A 21,809-nucleotide genomic window follows, 5' to 3' on the forward strand; every position below is an offset into this window, starting at 1 on the left:
TCTCGGGCCGACTCTTTTCTCTGTATATATCAACGATGTCGCTCTTGCTGCAGGTGATTCCCTGATCCACCTCTACGCAGACGACACCATTCTGTATACATCTGGCCCTTCTTTGGACACTGTGTTAACAAACCTCCAAACAAGCTTCAATGCCATACAACACTCTTTCCGTGGCCTCCAACTGCTCTTAAACGCTAGTAAAACTAAGTGCATGCTTTTCAACCGTTCGCTGCCCGCACCCGCCCGCCCGACTAGCATCACTACTCTGGACGGTTCTGACTTAGAATATGTGGACAACTACAAATACCTATGTGTCTCCATAGACTGTAAACTCTCCTTCCAGACTCATATTAAACATCTCCAATCCAAAATTAAATCTAGAATCGGCTTCCTACTTCGCAACAAAGCCTCTTTCACTCACGCCTCCAAACATACCCTCGTAAAACTGACTATCCTACCAATCCTCGACTTCGGCAATGTCATTTACAAAATAGCCTCCAACACTCTACTCAGCAAACTGGATGCAGTCTATCACAGTGCCATCCGTTTTGTTCTCTGCTGCCAATGACTGGAACGAATTGCAAAAATCGCTGAAGCTGGAGACTTATATTTCTCTCACTAACTTTAAACATCAGCTATCTGAGCAGCTAACCGATCACTGCAGCTGTACATAGCCCATCTGTAAATAGCCCATCTGTAAATAGCCCATCCAATCTACCTACCTCATCCCCATATTGTATTTATTTACTTTTCTGCTCTTTTGCACACCAGTATTTCTACTTGCACATCATCATCTGCACATCTATCGCTCCAGTGTTAATGTGCTAAATTGTAATTACTTCGCTACTATGGCCTATTTATTTCCTTACCTTCTCACGCCATTTGCACACACTGTTTATTCCATGTGTAACTCCGTGTTGTTGTTTGTGTCGCACTGCTTTGCTTTATCTTGGCCAGGTCGCAGGTGTAAATGAGAACTTGTTTTCAACTAGCCTACCTGGTTAAATAAAGGTGGGAAAAAACAACAACAACAAAAAACATATCAAAGCTGCAGGCTAAAGTTAAATCTACACTTGGTTTCCTCTATTGTAATCGCTCCTCTTTCACCCCAGATGCCAAACTAACCCTGATTCAGATGGCCATCATACCCATGCTAGATTACGGAGACATAATTTATAGATCGGCAGGTAAGGGTGCTCTCGAGTGGCTAGATGTTCTTTACCATTCCACAATCAGATTTGCCACCAATGCTCCTTACAGGACACATCACTGCACTCTATACTCCTCTGTAAACTGGTCATCTCTGTATACCCGTCGCAAGACCCACTGGTTGATGCTTATTTATAAAACCCTCTTAGGCCTCACTCTCGGTTCTGGGGAGGGGGGGGCAGGGGGGCCAGTGCCCCTGTGACAACAATTTTGGACCCCCTTGTGGCCCCCCCTAAATGTGGAGTATGAAATAATTTTTACATAACAAATTTTTGCTATTGTTCTTTTTTTACATCCGTTATTAGACAGTGGCAACGATGATGATTATGAACATGGTCTTTTGCCTGCTAATGCAGTGAAGAAAACAATATGGCAACAATAACGTCTAATGTAACTGGCCACTCTAACAGTACAACTGGCCCCAGCTTGGCCCCCCCCCAGTTGAAATGGTCTAGAACTGCCACTGCAGCCCTCATCCTCCACATACAACACCCGTTCTGCCAGTCACATTCTGTTAAAGGTCCCCAAAGCACACACATCCCTGGGTCGCTCCTCTTTTCAGTTCGCTGCAGCTAGCAACTGCAACGAGCTGCAACAAACACTCAAACAGGACAGTTTTATCTCAATCTCTTCATTCAAAGACTCAATCATGGACACTCTTACTGACAGTTGTGGCTGCTTTGTGTGATGTATTGGTGTCTCTACCTTCTTGCCCTTTGTGATGTTGTCTGTGCCCAATAAAGTTTGTACCATGTTATGTGCTACCATGTTGTTGTCATGTTGTGTTGCTACCATGCTTTGTTGTTGTCTTAGGTCTCTCTTTATGTAGTGTTGTCTCTCTTGTTGGGATGTGTGTTTTGTCCTATATTTATATTGTTTTTATTTTTTATTTTTAAACACAGAACCCCGTCCCCGCAGGAGGCCTTTCACCTTTTGGTAGGCCGTCATTGTAAATAAGAATTTGATCTTAACTGACTTGCCAAGTTAAATAAAGGTTACATAAAATAAAATAAAAAACATAAAATAAAAATAGAGTGGCCACACGGTGTGGTGGGGGCAGTGCTGTGTGGGGCGGTGTGGTGGGGGCAGTGCTGTGTGGGGCGGTGTGGGGTGGTGTGGTGGGGGCAGTGCTGTGTGGGGTGGTGTGGTGGGGGCAGTGCTGTGTGGGGTGGGGTGGGGCTGTGCGGGGTGGTGTGGTGTGGGTGGTGCGGTGTGGGGCTGTGTGGTGGAGGCAGTGCTGTGTGGGGCAGTGTGGGGTGGTGTGGTGGGGGCAGTGCTGTGTGGGGTGGGGTTGTGCGGGGTGGTGTGGTGGGGGTGGTGCGGTCAAATCAAATCAAATCAAATTTATTTTTATATAGCCCTTCGTACATCAGCTGATATCTCAAAGTGCTGTACAGAAACCCAGCCTAAAACCCCAAACAGCAAGCAAAGCATGTGAAAGAAGCACGGTGGCTAGGAAAAACTCCCTAGGAAAAACTCCCTAGAAAGGCCAAAAACCTAGGAAGAAACCTAGAGAGGAACCAGGCTATGAGGGGTGGCCAGTCCTCTTCTGGCTGTGCAGGGTGGATATTATAACAGAACATGGTCAAGATGTTAAAATGTTCATAAATGACCAGCATGGTCAAATAATAATAATCATAGTAGTTGTCGAGGGTGCAACAAGCACGTCCGGTGAACAGGTCAGGGTTCCATAGCCGCAGGCAGAACAGTTGAAACTGGAGCAGCAGCACGGCCAGGTGGACTGGGGACAGCAAGAAGTCATCATACCAGGTAGTCCTGAGGCATGGTCCTAGGGCTCAGGTCCTCCGAGAGAAAGACAGAAAGAGAGAAAGAGAGAATTAGAGAGAGCATATTTAAATTCACACAGGACACCGGATAAGACAAGAGAAATACTCCAGATGTAACAGACTGACCCTAGCCCCCGACACATAAACTACTGCAGCATAAATACTGGAGGCTGAGACAGGAGGGATCAGAAGACACTGTGGCCCCATCCGATGATACCCCCGGACAGGGCCAAACAGGCAGGATATAACCCCACCCACTTTGCCAAAGCAAAGTGGTGGGGGCAGTGCTGTGTGGGGTGGGGCTGTGCGGGGGTGGTGTGGTGGGGGTGGTGCGGTGTGGGGCTGTGTGGTGGGGGCAGTGCTGTGTGGGGTGGGGCTGTGCGGGGTGGTGTGGTGGGGGTGGTGCGGTGTGGGGCTGTGTGGTGGGGGCAGTGCTGTGTGGGGTGGGGCTGTGCGGGGTGGTGTGGTGGGGGTGGTGCGGTGTGGGGCTGTGTGGTGGGGGCAGTGCTGTGTGGGGTGGGGCTGTGCGGGGTGGTGTGGTGGGGGTGGTGCGGTGTGGGGCTGTGTGGTGGGGGTGGTGCGGTGTGGGGCTGTGTGGGGTGGGGCTGTGTGGGGTGGTGTGGTGGGGGTGGTGCGGTGCGGTGTGGGGCTGTGTGGTGGGGGCAGTGCTGTGTGGGGTGGGGCTGTGCGGGGTGGTGTGGTGGGGGTGGTGCGGTGTGGGGCTGTGTGGTGGGGGCAGTGCTGTGTGGGGTGGGGCTGTGCGGGGTGGTGTGGTGGGGGTGGTGCGGTGTGGGGCTGTGTGGTGGGGGCAGTGCTGTGTGGGGTGGGGCTGTGCGGGGTGGTGTGGGGCTGTGCGGGGTGGTGTGGTGGGGGTGGTGCGGTGTGGAGCTGTGTGGTGTGGTGGGGGTGGTGCGGTGTGGGGCTGTGTGATGGGGTGGGGCTGTGCGGGGTGGTGTGGTGGGGGTGGTGCGGTGTGGAGCTGTGTGGTGGGGGCAGTGCTGTGTGGGGTGGGGTTGTGCGGGGTGGTGTGGTGGGGGTGGTGCGGTGTGGGGCTGTGTGTTGGGGCAGTGCTGTGTGGGGTGGGGTTGTGCGGGGTGGTGTGGTGGGGGTGGTGCGGTGTGGGGCTGTGTGGTGTGGTGGGGGTGGTGCGGTGTGGGGCTGTGTGGTGGGGGTGGGGCTGTGCGGGGTGGTGTGGTGGGGGTGGTGCGGTGTGGGGTTGTGTGGTGCGGTGTGGGGCTGTGTGGGGCTGTGTGGTGGGGGTGGGGCTGTGCGGGGTGGTGTGGTGGGGGTGGTGCGGTGTGGGGCTGTGTGGTGCGGTGTGGGGTGGTGTGGGGCTGTGTGGGGCTGTGTGGTGGGGGTGGGGCTGTGCGGGGTGGTGTGGTGGGGGTGTTGCGGTGTGGGGCTGTGTGGTGCGGTGTGGGGTGGTGTGGGGCTGTGTGGTGCGGCAGGTGTCTCACCGTGATAATACACACTCTGACTTTTAATCAAGCCAGTGCTTGTCAGCAACACCATGTTCCACTGTCCTCCCTATATGCACACACACACACACACACACACACACACACACACACACACACACACACACACACACACACACACACACACACACACACACACGAGGTTAAACTGTGATGCATGACTAAGCTGGTAATTGCAGCTTATCCGCCAGAACAGCTAAAAGTAACTATATCCCCTCTTCCTTCCTCCTTTTCTCTTTCTCTCTCATCCTCCTCTCCTCACTTCCCCTCCTTCTCTCCTCTGCTTTCCTTCCTTCGCTCTCTTCTTTTCCTGCTCTCCATCTTTCCTCTGTTCTGCTCTCTTTGCTTTCTTCTCTTCACCTCCCTTGTCCTCTCCTTATTCTCTTCCATAAAAATGGTATGAGAGGTTAGAGCTGTTTATTATGTTTGTTAAGTCACTGTTATGACATTGATATGTAGCTTCATAACATAGGGTAGTTTTGCAGCTCATCTCAACTCTCTGTCCAACAGCGACAGTCAAAGCATCCCAGTTTAACTCTGAGAAATGTATAAGAGCAGCTCTCTTCTGATAAATGTGTATACATACAGACACACACGACCCTAAATTAACAATAAAGCTTTTAACCTTGGACCCTTGATATTCAAAGTAGCCTGCTTCTAAAAATGGCTCATCAAGATAATGTGTTATTGGTTTGTTTGATGTGCGATGTGGTTTAATACTCCAAATCAATGTACGAATAATTTAAAGTATTAATACATTCTAATCTAAATGTAAGCATGAACTGGAAGGATTTCTCTTCAAGATATGGAATGACTTTGATATTACAGTGCTATTTGTGGGAACTCAAGTCTCAAGAATTCAAATCTTATTAAAATCTAATTAAATGTCAATATCAATGTATGGATATTTCAGTGTAATGGTGAACTGGAGTGGCTTTTCTTGTTAGGTTGAGACGTGACTGATGCCGATATCGTCCACTTCTCTTCATTGCGTCCCCCCCACCATCCTCCTAGCATTCTCCCTCACAGCAAACCCTGTTTAGTTCTGTATAATTGAACCGATTAGAAAATTAAATGAATTATCAGCTCCAATGAGTGCTTTATCATGCGGCTCAGTTTTATTACAAAAAAATAGTTTGATACAAATAAATATAGATAACAGCAATGAACATGTATTTAGCATACTCTATTGAACACTTGCCTCCGGCCACAGTCCCAAAACGACACACATCGTCTCACAAAATAAATAGAAAGAAACATTCCATTTTTCAACACCCTTCCTTGTAAAGAACGTGAACCAAAACACCCTGCTAACACCCTCACAGGTGTGTTTTCACTGGCATTCATATAATCACACAACTTAGACAACATAAAGACAGAATCAAACCAATAGCAGAACTGCCCACAAACACAAAATAACACTTTATTAAGCTTGAGCGCCAGCCACAATTCATTTAACATATAGTGAAGAAAAAAAACTAATGAGGTAAAAAATAAATCAATCTCTTTAAATTCAAAAAGGAGTACAGAACAGAACATTATGGCAATCCTCTGGATTTTTTTCTGTAATCAGTCTCATGGTAGATTTGGCAGCCAGTGATGGGTGGTCCCCATTAGCTAGGTGGTAGATATAGGAGGTGGAGAGATAGATAGAGAGAGCTCAGCCAGTGAAGCAGAAATCCTCCACACTGTTCACCTTGATCCTCTGCAGCTCCTGCCGGTCCAGCAGCCGGTACTGGAACGCCACCCGGTTGACAAACCTACCGCTGGACACCATTCTCACCACCGTGTTGTCACAACCTATCTTCATCTGGGCTGAAGGATGAGGAAAGGAGAAAGAGAAAAAAACTGGCAGACATGAATAACAGGTTGGAGAGTGTGTCAGCAAAAATAAGACTTTCCATTCAACAATGGATCATAAAGATTTACTCTTAGGCTGCGTTTAAACAGTCAACCCTATTCTGATCTTTTTTCAGTAATTGATCTTTTGACCAATTAGATCAGCTCTGAAAAAGATCTGATGTGAAAAGATCTGATGTGATTGGTCAAAAGACCAATTAGTGGGAAAAAAGATCAGAATTGGGCTGCCTATGTAGGCTTAGATATACAGTATTAGGATGGTGATGGTGTGGGTAGTAAAGCTCTACTCTAGTCAGCATGGTGATGGTGTGGGTAGTAAAGCTCTACTCTAGTCAGCATGGTGATGGTGTGGGTAGTAAAGCTCTACTCTAGTCAGCATGGTGATGGTGTGGGTAGTAAAGCTCTACTCTAGTCAGCATGGTGATGGTGTGGGTAGTAAAGCTCTACTCTAGTCAGCATGGTGATGGTGTGGGTAGTAAAGCTCTACTCTAGTCAGCATGGTGATGGTGTGGGTAGTAAAGCTCTACTCTAGTCAGCATGGTGATGGTGTGGGTAGTAAAGCTCTACTCTAGTCAGCATGGTGATGGTGTGGGTAGGAAAGCTCTACTCTAGTCAGCATGGTGATGGTGTGGGTAGTAAAGCTCTACTCTAGTCAGCATGGTGATGGTGTGGGTAGTAAAGCTCTACTCTAGTCAGCATGGTGATGGTGTGGGTAGTAAAGCTCTACTCTAGTCAGCTTGGTGATGGTGTGGGTAGTAAAGCTCTACTCTAGTCAGCATGGTGATGGTGTGGGTAGTAAAGCTCTACTCTAGTCAGCATGGTGATGGTGTGGGTAGTAAAGCTCTACTCTAGTCAGCATGGTGATGGTGTGGGTAGTAAAGCTCTACTCTAGTCAGCATGGTGATGGTGTGGGTAGTAAAGCTCTACTCCAGTCAGCATGGTGATGGTGTGGGTAGTAAAGCTCTACTCTAGTCAGCTTGGTGATGGTGTGGGTAGTAAAGCTCTACTCTAGTCAGCTTGGTGATGGTGTGGGTAGTAAAGCTCTACTCTAGTCAGCATGGTGATGGTGTGGGTAGTAAAGCTCTACTCTAGTCAGCATGGTGATGGTGTGGGTAGTAAAGCTCTACTCTAGTCAGCATGGTGATGGTGTGGGTAGTAAAGCTCTACTCTAGTCAGCATGGTGATGGTGTGGGTAGTAAAGCTCTACTCTAGTCAGCATGGTGATGGTGTGGGTAGTAAAGCTCTACTCTAGTCAGCATGGTGATGGTGTGGGTAGGAAAGCTCTACTCCAGTCAGCTTGGTGATGGTGTGGGTAGTAAAGCTCTACTCTAGTCAGCATGGTGATGGTGTGGGTAGTAAAGCTCTACTCTAGTCAGCTTGGTGATGGTGTGGGTAGTAAAGCTCTACTCTAGTCAGCTTGGTGATGGTGTGGGTAGTAAAGCTCTACTCTAGTCAGCATGGTGATGGTGTGGGTAGTAAAGCTCTACTCTAGTCAGCATGGTGATGGTGTGGGTAGTAAAGCTCTACTCTAGTCAGCTTGGTGATGGTGTGGGTAGGAAAGCTCTACTCTAGTCAGCATGGTGATGGTGTGGGTAGTAAAGCTCTACTCTAGTCAGCTTGGTGATGGTGTGGGTAGTAAAGCTCTACTCTAGTCAGCATGGTGATAATGGTGGCGATGCTGATGGTGTGGATGATGGTGTGGATGTGGGTGCTGCTCACCGGGGCCATTGAAGTTGTAGCAGAGGTCAGCTACTGGGAACATCTTAGACGGGTCCATCCCGTTCCCTCCCAGCAGCTCCACAAAGTCCCCTGCTCCAGCACAGCCTGGCATGGACTTCTAGAGAGAGAGAGATCAGCTCAGTGGATTAACAAGCATTTTTACTTCCCTTCATACCCTTCTTTTTTCTGTCTTTACACATATCCCAACACACTTATCTCTGATGACTCAAAGCATCCCCTCATCATCACTGGGAGCTAACACAAGTCTTTAGGTCTTTGGCAGGGTAGTTCACTAGACCACATCCGTTACAACTGCCTAAACATCTAAGCCCCCTTTACTCAAATCTGGACCTTGAAGACAGAAGCACTGCTGTTTTCTTTATTCTTACCCTCTAATCAGGAACTGTTTGATTTAGACCTGTGATGCATGGTGAGTGGAATCTCTGGCCAATCAGTGAGTGGCATTAATCAACCAAATAACAGTGCTGCAGACCTGCAGGCTCAGATGTGAGTAGCTCTGTTCTATGTGGTGATGTCCCTGCTCAGGGCTCACCTTGATGGGGAAGTCGTTGAGGTGTCCCAGGCTGAGCTCAGCAATCTTGATCTCCACGGGGTAGATGATGGAGAAGCTGCAGTTCCTGTGCTGCTGGGGTATCACCATGGTGAAGCTGCCCTCTGGTGTCTGGGAGATGATATTACAGGCTGTGGGGGGGGAGGTGGGCAGGGGGGTATGAGTGTCTGTAGACTTTTCATACATGTTGATCTTCATATAGCACAGCATTTATCAATTTACAGTACTTGTGTAAAATTGCTTAGTAAACAAATGCAAAACACACACACACACACACACACACACACACACACACACACACACACACACACACACACACACACACACACACACACACACACACACACACACACACACACACACAGAAACACAGAAACATGTACGACTTAGAAGTAGGCAGCTTTGTGCTTGGTACATATGCCAGCTAGAGAACACACACTGCTAGGTGCTTGAAATGCCTTCACTCTCTGTACCATAACAGGTACCCTATCTATTAAGCGTATTTAGCCAGTAACCGAAAGGTCGCTGGTTTGAATCCCTGAGCCAACTAGGTGAAAAATCTGCCGATGTGTCCATGAGCAAGGCACTTAACCTTTATTGCTCCTGTAAGTCGCTCTGGATGAGAGCATCTGCTAAATGACTAAAATGTAGTAAAACATCCCTGCTGCGCGCCCCTGATCTTAATACACATGCTTAGCCACAACTTACTCTGAAATCTCTCATTAACATGATCCAGCGACAATAATATTATTACAGACAGTATTGGCATACCCTCGCATTATAACACTTTTGTACAACCTAAAGTGTTACTAAAGCATTAACACACTACCCTGGCATTATAGCATGTGATAAAGCATTAAAACAGTACATTGGCATCCTGCCCAATGTTAGCACACTTAATGGATGAGACAGGCATTAGGTTCTATCATCAATGATAGCTGTTAAAGTACTCCAGCACACACATTTAACTCAGCATGTTTATCTATACATCGAGTCACTATTGTCGGACACTATATTCGGACACTAAGTATATAAGTAAAACCCTCAAGGCCATTAACAGTAAGACTGGCCATCAGGCTGGTGCAGGTTTCTACTCACGGAAAGGGTTGATGGGTTTCCTGACAGTCAGCGTGAAGGAGCTGCCGACGGTGTGAACGCGGAAGAACACCATTGCAACGTTCTGAGATGACCGTACGGTTCTCCTGACAGTCCCGGAGTCGCAGTAGTCTACGTAGCGTTCCATCAGCGGCAGGGCGTGATCCTGGGAACTAGGGAACTTCTCTCCCTTCATCACCCAGCCATCAAACACCTGGAAGAGCAGAGGGAGAGAGGAGAGAGGAGAGGGGAGAGAGGAGAGAGATGTGGACTTAATCAAAACCATTCAATCAAACCCAGTTATCTCTGTAAGCAAAATGGCCAGGATTCCAATAAATGCAGATGAACAACCTGTGCACTGTGATTGACTTTTAAAGGTGATTTCCGTTTAAGCCGGTGTCTTAATCAGGAAGTGACTCTCTGTTATGTCAGTCTGTGTTTAAATCCAGGGTGGGACTTAACTGTAACCTTAGCACGGATTTACAGAGTAAAGTAAGAAAACAACACAGGAAAATACTTGATTTTCCCCCTGGTGACGGCATCTGTTAAGTGGCTATATATTTTAGTGGTAGGCTATTTACAAGTCTGTAATCATCTACTACTAAGAACGAGTGTCCCCAGGCTGAGGGTGTGAGGTGAGGGATTATGCCTGGCCTTGGGTGCTCTCGGCTGGGGAAGAGGACTAAGACCTGGGCACAAATTACAACAACAGAATCTGCCAGAAGTTTCATTCCGTCAATGTTCCAGAAATGCCCCTCTATCCCTGGACCTGATGGTGCTGATGTCAGATAAGGTAACGGTGGGAGTGGAGTATTTGGGACGTACAGTATGTGGGTGTGAAAGAGCTGGTGTGTGTGTGTGTGTGTGTGTGTGTGTGTGTGTGTGTGTGTGTGTGTGTGTGTGTGTGTGTGTGTGTGTGTGTGTGTGTGTGTGTGTGTGTGTGTGTGTGTGTGTGTGTGTGCTGTGCATGACTGTGTGTGTCCGTGTGTGGTTACCTTGATGAAGTCTCCACCTCTGCAGTCGATGTCAACGCTATCATACTCCACATTGATGACCTGGTTGGGCTCAGCGATGAAGAAAGCAGCACAGCTGAGATGAGGCCGGTCTGCTGTAAAGGTGAACTGACCCTCTGCTGCCACCATGTCCAGACATCCTGAGAGAGGGAGAAAAGGAGGAATGTAGGACGAAGGGAAGGAAGGGGTTAGAGAAGGATAGAGAGAAAGAGGAGCGATAGAGGGAAGAGATAGAGAAGAGGGCGAGAAGGAGAGAGATGGGTGTGGGGGTAACAGAGAGAGGAGGAAAAGAGAGTGGGATATACAGAGACAGAAAGAGAGATGACATTGAAAGGGAGAGAGAATGGAGACAGGGTTAACATTACATTCTGTGCACAGTGACGGTTTACATTTTACATTATGAAGTATTTCTGACAAAAATTCAAATCAATTAATATGCATTTCTATATAATCCAGTAGTATTCGTCATGAAAGCCATAAACAGATTATAATTACGTAAATTAAAATCCCACATGTATTATTTTGGATGATTAATTATTTTCAGAATTCCATACACAATTGTGAATTACAAATTCTGAGAACGAAAATATGAAAAACACCTTAATAAAAACAGCATTTTAGAAGGTGTGATAATGTCAACAGAAAAATATTGCTTCACAAGTCAACCATGTAAATGAAATGGCAAATGTAAATGTAAAATATGCCTATGGTGAATAACGTTTTTTAGGAAATTACTTCAGTCAGTTACTTACGGAGGGGTCGGCTGTAAATTAATTCCTCTGGTATTTCTCTTTTGAGTTCTGAATTAAGAAGTGAAAATAATCCTTCTGGAGTGATCTCATTTTCCTGCAAAAAAAAGAAAGAAAAACATTTAGATAATATTTAGAAAATAAAGTTAAGATCTAATGTGGCCAAGTGACAGCAATATACCATCAAGCAAGATAACACAAGGGTTTAAGTAAATGTTAGTAGCTACAGAATGCATAAATCAAGCCAATATGTTCAAAGACGTCTTAAGTAGCATAGAAGTGTGCAATGTGAACATTAGGCCTACTTTAGTGAGTACAAAAGGTTGCAACAACTTTTCTTACACAGAACACATTATGGCAATAATTGAGCTTTTATTACAAAGTCTAGTAGAGTAAACACGTGGGAACGAAAGAGGTCAGTAAAAAGGGCCAAGTGCTTCCAGAGGCTTACCTCCATGTACCTGGCGTCTCCCTTGAGAACTGACAGACATAACACAACAAAGAACAGCTGCTCTCGGAAAGTCCCCTCCATATTGCTCAGTATCTCTCTCTGGAGTCTCCCTCGCACCTCAAGAACAGAACTGGGGAAAGTCTGGTCCAGTGCTCAAAGCCACACTCCTTCTTATAGGTCGACGCACCGCACGCTTCTCAATGAAAACGCACTCCGTAAAGATCAATTGATACACAGTGCCCCAGATAGCGTGTTTGTGACGAGAGCAAAGGAGGAATCAATAGGAATCACAGTGCGCCTGTGACTGTCAGATGAGCACACACACAGAGAGAGAGAGAGAGAGAGAGAGAGAGAGAGAGAGAGAGAGAGAGAGAGAGAGAGAGAGAGAGAAAGAAATAAAGCCAGAGAGAGCACTTTGACAGATGCCTGAGCGCTTAGGACTGTGATAAGCACATACAGTGCATTCGGAAAGCATTCAGATCCCTTGACTTTTTCCACATTTTATTACATTACAGCCTTATTCTAAAATTGATTAAAAAAAAAAAATTCCCTCATCAATCTACACACAATACCCCATAATGACAAAGCAGAAAGTTATTTTTGCAACAAAAAATAAATAAACTGAAATATCACATCTACATAAGTATTCAGAGCCTTTATTCAGTACTTTGTTGAAGCACCTTTGGCAGCAATTACAGCCTGAAGTCATTTTTTGGTATGACGCTACAAGCTTGGCACACCTGTATTTGGGGAGTTTCTCCCGTTCTTCTCTGCAGATCCTCTCAAGCTCCATCAGGTTGGATGGGGAGCGTCGCAGCACAGCTTTTTTCAGGTTTCTCCAGAAATTTTAAATCAGGTTAAAGTCCGGGCTCTGGCTGGGCAACAACATTCAGAGACTTGTCCCAAAGCCACTCCTGTGTTGAAAAACATGATAGCCTACTTGGAAACAAGATTCTCTGGTCTGATGAAACCAAGACTGAACTCTTTGGCCTGAATGCCAAGCGTCACATATGTAGGAAACCTGGCACCATCCCTACGGTGAAGCATGGTGGTGGCAGCATCATGCTGTGGGGATGTTTTTCAACGGCAGGGACTGGGAGACCAGTCAGGATTGAGGGAAAGATGAACAGAGCAAAGTACAGAGATATCCTTGATGAAAACCTGCTCCAGAGTGCTCAGGACCTCAGATTGTGGTGAAGGTTCACCTCCCAACAGGACAATGACCCTAAGCACACAGCCAAGACAACGCAGAAGTGGCTACGGGACAAGTCCTTGAATGTCCTTGAGTGGCCCAGCCAGAGCAAAGTATGGACAATTCCTTCGACCTCATGGCTTGGTTTTTGCTCTGACATACACTGTCAACTGTGAGACCTTTTATAGATGTGCGTGTGCCTTTCCAAATGATGTCCAATCAATTGAATTTACCAGTTGTAGAAACATCTCAGATCAGCTTGTGATTGTATATTATTACTAGTTGTAGTTAAACTAACACAGTTTAGCCAGTCTTGCCATTCTACAAAGTAACTTGAGCTGTATCAGTTTAGCCAGGCTATCCGAGTTTGACCTCCACCGATCACACCATGCATGTCACTGACTGGCTATCTTCTCACCAGATTTCCATTTTGCCCTACCGGTCTCCTCGCTCCCTCCCATGCCCATCCCTCCGAGCCACTTGGCGCCCCAGGCATTTAGAAAGGTCAGCTCCATCCCGGCATGGCATTTAGTCTTTCCTGTACCTGTCCCTCCTGTCCTTCTGTCCTTTTTCTCTCTCAATCAAAACACTGCCAGGGGGTTAAACAATGGCTGGAGTCCTAGCCAACGTCAGCTAGCTTATCCTTGCACCGTGACATCACTGTACTTTTCTGAGACTCATAGTTACTGTTTCCATTGAACCGTTGAAGCTGAGCTGTTTAGCAATACTGAGGAAGTGTGCAGTCCTGGTAGGGTTGGCATGGTTACATGCTATAGCTGGATATGCTACACATGGGATGTATTGTATAACATGGTCAGATGCTATGTATTGTGCCATGAGTTTATGGAAGGGTCATGATGATCACACTGAGCATTACACCACATCTCACATTACAGAGGACCAGGGGCCTCAACACCCTAACAGCCTATAAACACCCAGTCCAGAAGACATGTTGTGTGCCTGCCTGAGTTCCTCCCCAGCTCTAGCAGAATGTGACCCAAATTTAACAAGTGATTTAGAGAGGCTTGGGGAGCCTCACCGGGATCCAACACACCATTGCTGTGGTAAATCATTCTAACTGGTGTTTGGCTTGTTTAATCCTTCCCTCCATTGTTATTAAAGCTGATTTTCTGGAGTGCTGACGCACTTGGCAGGTCCTCGTTGTTGTCTTACCATAAATCACTCCGTTCCCTGTGATTTCCTCTCCCTCTGCCGTACGGAGGGAGTGCCAGGCAGAGTACTGGATTGGGATGCTCTGTAAACCCAGGTGAGCCTCAGTCCAAACGTAAATGCATTCCTTATGGAGCTTTGACAGTGGAAAGATTGTTATGTCTTGTTGGGTTTGTCAGGCTCAGTTTCGTTTGGTTGGCTTTGAATTGGTATTTGCTGAGCGTAAGTGGACTCACTTGGAAGCAAAATGATTAATCCCAAGAGGGGTTTGTATCCCAATGTTGAAATGAAATAAAAATCGAGTTGATTAAATCTGGCCCCATGTAAAAACACTGAGTACACCGGCTCTTTCTGTCTTTATAAAAACATGGTACTCTGGCTGTGTCCTACACAACATAAAAATAAGGGTCCTTGGTGGACTTTCATTGACAAATGCCAAGAGGGCCCTGAGGGGAGCTGATAGTAGAGTAAACAGTTGTTTTTCATAGACTGAATGGCCATTTCAAGGTCAATTATGTTGTTAGCATCTATTAGCCATAATTGCTGATGATGCTGCCTCTCTGTCTGCCTAGCATGTTTACTGAGAGGTTAGGTACTGTAATTGCTTGCAAGGTCATGTGTTCGATGGGGTACATACACAGCTCCTTAAAATACATCGGATTTTGTATAACCTATGAAGTAGACATTAGAATATTTACTGTATTAAAATATGAAGCATTTTTATTTTGACCCTCTTCCATTGAGTACTAGGCCTATTGTGTTTGAAGCTGACTGAACTGATTTGAACTCTCTTGATCTTCTCAACTGAGCTACATTCAGATCCAGCTATCCTCCTATTTGGAGCATTTGGAGTAAATCACTCATCTATGCAGGTAATTTGTCCCATTTCTTGAGAGGAACCAAGCTAAAGACATAGAAGTGGGTAGGCGTTTCATTGTCCACTTAGGTCAGACATGACTTCCGATGATGTCCGGAATGGACCTCTGATATTAAAATGGCTGCCATTAGCTTAGTGATTATGATGTCACTGGTTTATTACGGGAGAGATTCACTTGTTTTCGCCAGAGAGGATGAGTCTCTTTTGTCTCCCTATTCGTCTGAGAAGGTAGCAGTGGGGTGAGTTCTGATCTCACAAATTCACTTTAATTCTTGACATTTGTCCAACTGTCGCAAGCGTCAAATAGGCAAGGCTACGGTCAAATGTGAGACCAGGTTCCAGTATGTGCACTTTATTAAGTAAGAGACCAAATGTAATCTGGATGAGCAGCTGTAATACTGTCACCACCAGGAAATGAAATTACAATAGCAGCTCTGCACTTTGGTCAAGTGGGCAAACTCGGGTTGAGTAGCTCTCCACAAATACAGAATATTCCTAATTTTCCTAGACAGAGTTTCCATTAGAACAACCTGACACTATTGGTTTCATCCTAAATCACCCCTGGTATAGACAAGGACCTTACCTTCTGGCTCTAAAACAGGGATGGGCAAATGGCGGCCCAGAAGGCCCTCGGATCAGGGCTATCTTCTGTTAACCACCCCACCTTGTCACAACACTACTGATTTGCTCAAACACATTAAGAAGGAAAGAAATTCCACAAATTAACTTTTAAGAAGGCACACCTGTTAATTGAAATGCATTCCTCGTGAAGCTGGTTTGAACGAATGCCAAGAGTGTGCAAAGCTGTCATCAAGGCAAAGGGCAGCTACTTGGTGGCTACTTTGTGTTTAACACTTTTTTGGTTACTACATGAATCCATATGTGTTATTTCATAGTAGAATTATATTGAAGACATCAAAACTATGTAAAAATAGTAAAAATAAAGAAAAACCCTTGAATGAGTAGGTGTGTCCAAACTTTTGACTGGTACTGTATATATTTAATTAGGAACTCAGTCAGGGTCTCCACTTACTCATGTGAGTTAGAATAGTAGAATACACAAGGTGCAATTTTGACATTTGTTTGAGCATCAGCAGTTTTTCTCTTGTTATGTCATTCACCGATAGTCAGTCAATTACCCCATGTTAGCTATACTGAACGAAAATATAAACACAACATGTAAAGTGTTGGTCCCATGTTTCATGAACTGAAATAAAAGATCCCAGAAATGTCCCAATTGCACAAAAAGCTTATTTCTCTCAAATGTTGTGCACAAATTTGTTTACATCCCTGTTAGTGAGCATTTCTTCTTTGCAAAAATAGTCCATCCACTTGACAGGTGTGGCATATCAAGAAGCTGATTAAACAGCATGATTCTTACACAGGTGCACCTTGAGCAGGGAACAAAAAAATGTCACTAAAATGTACAGTTTTTTCACACAACACAATGCCACAGATGTCTCAAGTTTTGAGAGAGTGTGCAATTGGCATGCTGACTGCAGGAATGTCCACCAGAGCTGTTGCCAGAGAATTTAATGTTTGTTTCTCTACCATAAGCCTCCTCCAATGTCGTTTTAGAGTATTTGGCTGTACGTCCAACCAGCCTCACAACTGCAGACCACGCCAGCCCAGGACCTCCACATCCAGCTTCTTCACCTTGGGGATTGACTGAGACCAGCCACCCGGACAGCTGATAAAACTGTGGGTTTGCACAACCGAAGAATTTCTGCACAAACTGTCAGGAACCGTCTCAGGGAAGCTGTGTGCTCGTAATCCTCACCAGGGTCTTGACCTGACTGCAGTTTGGCGTCGTAACTGACTTCAGTGGGCAAATGCTCACCTTCGATTGCCACTGGCACTCTGGAGAATTGTGCTCTTCACGGATGAATCCCGGTTTCAACTATACCGGGCAGATGGCATGAGGGGTGCCACAAAAGAAATGTAACTGAAAATACCTTATTTACATAAGTATTCAGACCCTTTGCTATGAGACTACAAATTGAGCTGAGGTGCATCCTGTTTCCATTGATCATCCTTGAGCTGTTCCTACAACTTGATTGGAGTCCACCTGTGGTAAATTCAATTGATTGGACCTGACACACACCTGTCTATATAAGGTCCCACAGTTGACAGTGCATGTCAGAGCAAAAATCAAGCCATGAAGTCGAGGGAATTGTCTGTAGAGCTCCGAGACAGGATTGTGTCGAGGCACAGATCTGGGGAAGGGTACCAAAAAATGTCTGCAGCATTGAAGGTCACCAAGAACACAGTGGCCTCCATCATTCTTAAATGGAAGAAGTTTAGAACCACCAAGAGTCTTCCTAGAGTTGGTCGCCTGGCCAAACTAAGCAATCGGGGGAGAAGGGCCTTGGTCAGGGAGGTGACCAAGATCCCAATGGTCACTCTGACAGAGCTCTAAGGTTCCTCTGTGGAGATAGAACTTTCCCAAAAGACAACCATCTCTGTAGCAGGAATGGCTTCAGGACAAGTCTCTGGATGTCCTTTAGCGGCCCAGTCAGAGCCCAGACTTGAACCCAAACAAAAATCTCTGGAGAGACCTGAAAATAGCTGTGCAGCAACGCTCCCCATCCAATCTGACATAGCTGCAGAGAAGAATGGGAGAAACTCCCCAAATACAGGTGTGTCAAGCTTGTAGTGTCATACCCAAGAAGATGAGGCTGTAACCGCTGCTGAAGGTGCTTCAACAAAGTACTGAGTAAAGCCTCTTAATAGTTATGTAAATTATATATTTTTTATTTTTAATAAATTAGTAAACATTTTTAAAAACCTGTTTTTGCTTTGTCATTATGGAGTATTGTGTGTAGATTGATGAAAAAAAACAATTTATAAAATTTTCGAATAAGGCTGAAATGTAACAAAATGTGGAAAAAAGTCAAGGGGTCTGAATACCTCCCGAATGCACTGTATGTATGGATGTCGGTACGCAGACCCTCGAGCAACTGTGGCCCCTCATGATGAGTTAGGATTATTTGTGGCCCCCACCCCATCGAAGTTGCTTATCCCTGCTCTAAACAACACTATATAGTTATCTTCAAACCAAGGCGATTGGAAGAGAAATGCAACAATCACGTCCTGCAAAATCTACCAAGACAATACAACACATCCACTATGAGTCCACACACCATGATCCTTCAGAAGACTATTCCCCCTCACTCTCTACTCTCTCCTATAATATACTATCTATCTCATGATATTGTATCCTGCCTCATACGATGAAGGAGTAGGAGGAAAGCCTGGAGGTCAAAAACACAGTTCAGTTATCTCATGTGTCTCTTTCCCTTGTCCACCTCACCGAAACGATAGGGTTTCAACAAGAGGTGAGTCTTCGATGGAGAGAGACCCACACACAGAGTGCGTGTTTGCGTCGTAACAATAGCAGATCTTCTCAGGGCACAGAGACCTTGATAAACTAGCAGAGATGGGTATTTTGACAATTTGTAGCATTGTGACATTGAACGAAGCACAGGGCAGGATAACTATAACCAATGTGTTCCCTCTGTCACAGTATTACGAGACAAACAGCATAGATTTCATGCTGGAAGTGTGTTTAGGAGCAATCAGGACAAATGGCTATAGTTCAGTATTATATAACCTTTAGTCCTCTCTCTACAGTGACAAGTTGTGGTTAACATTATCATGTTAGATATATAATTATTCATCACCTCAATTCTAATTATCAACACAAACAAAGTCTGCTGTTTTTCCTTACATGTATATTTCTGCATATTTCTACCTGTTTTAAAACACACATCACCCAGCTACCTTGTATTAATTCTGGAAAAGACAACCCCCAGAGTTCAATTCATTAGAAAAGAGAACTCCTCCAAACCCTCTCACTTGGACACTCTCACTATAATACTTGGTATATTTGGAATATATTGAGGAACTCAAAGGAAATGTCCAGTGAAGTCAAAACGAGATTGATGCAGTTCATTAATAGTTTCTACTGGACTCCTTCAAGGTTGTTTAGAGTTAAGCAGAGGGATATTCCAGAGTCTTGGAGATGCAAGGGAGAGTGATGGCACTCTGGTTCACCTTTCATGGTTGTGCCTAAAAGTGCAAGACTTCCGGGCAGCCGTTCATGAAAACATAACATTTATTATAGGTGACGATATTCGATTTTCTCCCAGCCAGTACAATCTGGGTGAGTCCTGACCTTTGTACGATGGTCCTGTGTGGCTCAGTCAGTATAATATGGTGCTTGCAACACAAAGGGTCGTGGGTTTGAGACCTGCTGGGGCCACCCATACATCAAAATGTCAAGAAAATATTGGCCATAAAAACAAGATAACTCAAGCTTACATCCACCCATGTCGATGCTGGACGTTGTGGTTGAAAGATGCCCAGACAGTATTTGTGCCTTATCCTGCAGGGCAGATAAAAGACTTGGTCCACTGACAGGTACGTTACCCATCCACACCTCTCCCTTTATCAACTCCTATGGCTGTTTACTGACACACTGTAATCTGACACATCACATTTAAACAAGCACAGTTAAACTTTTCACCTTGCCCCTATGACACACACGATGGCCCAATAAAACTTCACACCTCGCCCCTAATCTCCCCTTGCCCAGCTGATACTCTGACGTCATAGAGTTATGGAACACTGCAGGGGACAACAGACACACACACACACACACAGTTCACTCACACCATGCGCAGTTAAACTATGATCATAGCTCTCTCTATTAAGATGTGATTGATGAACATCAACACGAATGTGTTAAATGAGTTTTGGACATGGCCCCTCACACACAACACAAACATAAACTATATGTTATTTAAGATTTAAGCTGTGTTAGTGAGTGAACATCGGGGCTAGTTATCTATTAATTAACTAAATGGAGTGCAAAAACAGGAAGATGCTACTTCAAAGATGTCCCTTACACAGGGGGATGGGCTGAACGTGTGTCCGTGTGTGTGTGTCCGTGTGTGTATAGGCCTCCCAGCTCTGATGGATAGGTCTAGTAATTGATCATAAGCAATCTGGTGCAAACACCCTCATGTCCCTGTGGCTCTGGATGACTCCTTCTAGGTTACTGTAGGACACTGTAGGAGAGGGTCACATTATTACAACATTGTGAAATACACATATGGTAGTCGCTCTGCAGGTGTGTTGAAGAAAATAGTTCAAACTACAATAAACTCCCTCCCACACACTGTCCACACAAAGTATCACTTATTTACTGTGCTGATGTTTCTGCCTTTCCACCTTCGTCACAACATTAGCACCAACAATAAGTGATGTTTTGTGAACTCCTATGTTTCTAGTCATTTTTTAAATGAGAGCATGACACAGAGAACAAAAGAACACGAGGTTCAGAACAAGGTGGGTAACAGGTTAAAAGTGATGGAAATCCAATACATCTACAGTACATTGTTAGGTTCTAAATTAACCTAGTAAAAGTCACGGACGATTAGTAAAGCGTAAACCAAGTTTATTCACCCAGCTGCATAAGACAAAGAACATATTCACACAAGCACTGGTATTTAACCCTTTCTCCTATGCTGAGCTCCACCTTACACATCTGAACAGGCAATACACCTCTGGTGCTAACCAGAAGATTAGTGATGTATGTTCTTCCTCACTTCATCTAACCTGACCTCTGCCCCAAATTGCTCACTCCTCCCCAACTAACGGCTATCATGTTGACTCGTACCAGTCTCTTCTCCTCCAATTGGATCCCTGATGTCTGACAAAAACATATCCTGGTAAAATGACATGAATAAGGATATTTCATAGTTTCAAGTTTAAAAGTCAGAATCCAACAGCATACAGTGCCGTCGGGAAAGTATTCAGACTCCACATTTTGTTAGGTTACAGCCGTATTCTAAAATTGATTAAATCGTTTTTTTTTTCTCTTCATCACTCTACACACACAATACCCATAATGACAAAGCAAAAACTGGTTTGTCGAAATGTTTGCTAATTTATTAAAAATAAAAATAAAAAAAAATATTACATTTACATTTACATACAGTTGAAGTCGGAAGTTTACATACACCTACATTTAAACTCAGTTTTCAAAATTCCTGACATTGAATTCTAGTAAAAATTCCCTGTCTTAGGTCAGTTAGGATCAGCACTTTATTTTAAGAATGTGAAATGTCAGAATATTAGTAGAGAGAATGATTCATTTCAGGTTTTATTTCTTTCATCACATTCCCAGTGGGTCAGAAGTTTACATACACTCAATTAGTATTTGGTAGCATCACTTTTAAATTGTTTAACTTGGGTCAAGCATTTCGTGTAGCCTTCCACAAGCTTTCCACAATAAGTTGGGTGAATTTTGGCCCATTCCTCCTGACAGAGCTGGTGTAACTCAGGCAGGTTTGTAGGCCTCCTTGCTCGCACACGCTTTTTCAGTTCTGCCCACAACTTTTCTATGGGATTAAGGTCAGGGCTTTGTGATGGCCTCTCCAATACCTTGACTTTGCTGTCCTTAAGCCATTTTGCCAAAACTTTGGAAGTATGCTTTGGGTCATTGTCCATTTGGAAGACCCATTTGCGACCAAGCTTTAACTTCCTGACTGATGTCTTCAAATGTTGCTTCAATATTTCCACATAATTTTCCTACCTCATGATGCCATCTATTTTGTGATGTGCACCAGTCC

General features: G+C 45.0%; 1 protein-coding gene across 2 annotated transcripts; it reads right to left on the reverse strand.

Moving 5' to 3' along the window:
- Nucleotides 1-5,570: 5,570 nt before the first annotated feature.
- On the reverse strand, nt 5,571-12,219 carry crhbp (corticotropin releasing hormone binding protein). Of its 2 annotated transcripts, none has more exons than XM_045688790.1 (7): nt 11,933-12,219; nt 11,485-11,578; nt 10,715-10,872; nt 9,723-9,933; nt 8,607-8,755; nt 8,054-8,168; nt 5,571-6,289 (listed from the first exon to the last, which is right to left on the reverse strand). In XM_045688790.1, exons 1-7 carry the CDS (start codon nt 12,011-12,013, stop codon nt 6,135-6,137), a joined length of 963 nt encoding a protein of 320 aa, XP_045544746.1. In that variant the 5' UTR covers nt 12,014-12,219; the 3' UTR covers nt 5,571-6,134.
- Between the last annotated feature and the right edge of the window lie 9,590 nt (nt 12,220-21,809).

The sequence above is a fragment of the Salmo salar genome, chromosome ssa01, assembly GCF_905237065.1.
Source record: "Salmo salar chromosome ssa01, Ssal_v3.1, whole genome shotgun sequence".
Classification (NCBI taxonomy): domain Eukaryota; kingdom Metazoa; phylum Chordata; class Actinopteri; order Salmoniformes; family Salmonidae; genus Salmo; species Salmo salar.

Excerpts from the sequence above, each read along its gene's own strand:
- crhbp (XM_045688790.1), bottom strand. The coding sequence starts at position 12,013 with ATGGAGGGGACTTTCCGAGAGCAGCTGTTCTTTGTTGTGTTATGTCTG. Across the intron at positions 10,873-11,484 it reads AATTTACAGCCGACCCCTCC|GATGTCTGGACATGGTGGCA; the intron begins GTAAGTAACTGA and ends TCCCTCTCTCAG. Across the intron at positions 8,169-8,606 it reads TCAACGACTTCCCCATCAAG|TCCATGCCAGGCTGTGCTGG; the intron begins GTGAGCCCTGAG and ends TCTCTCTAGAAG.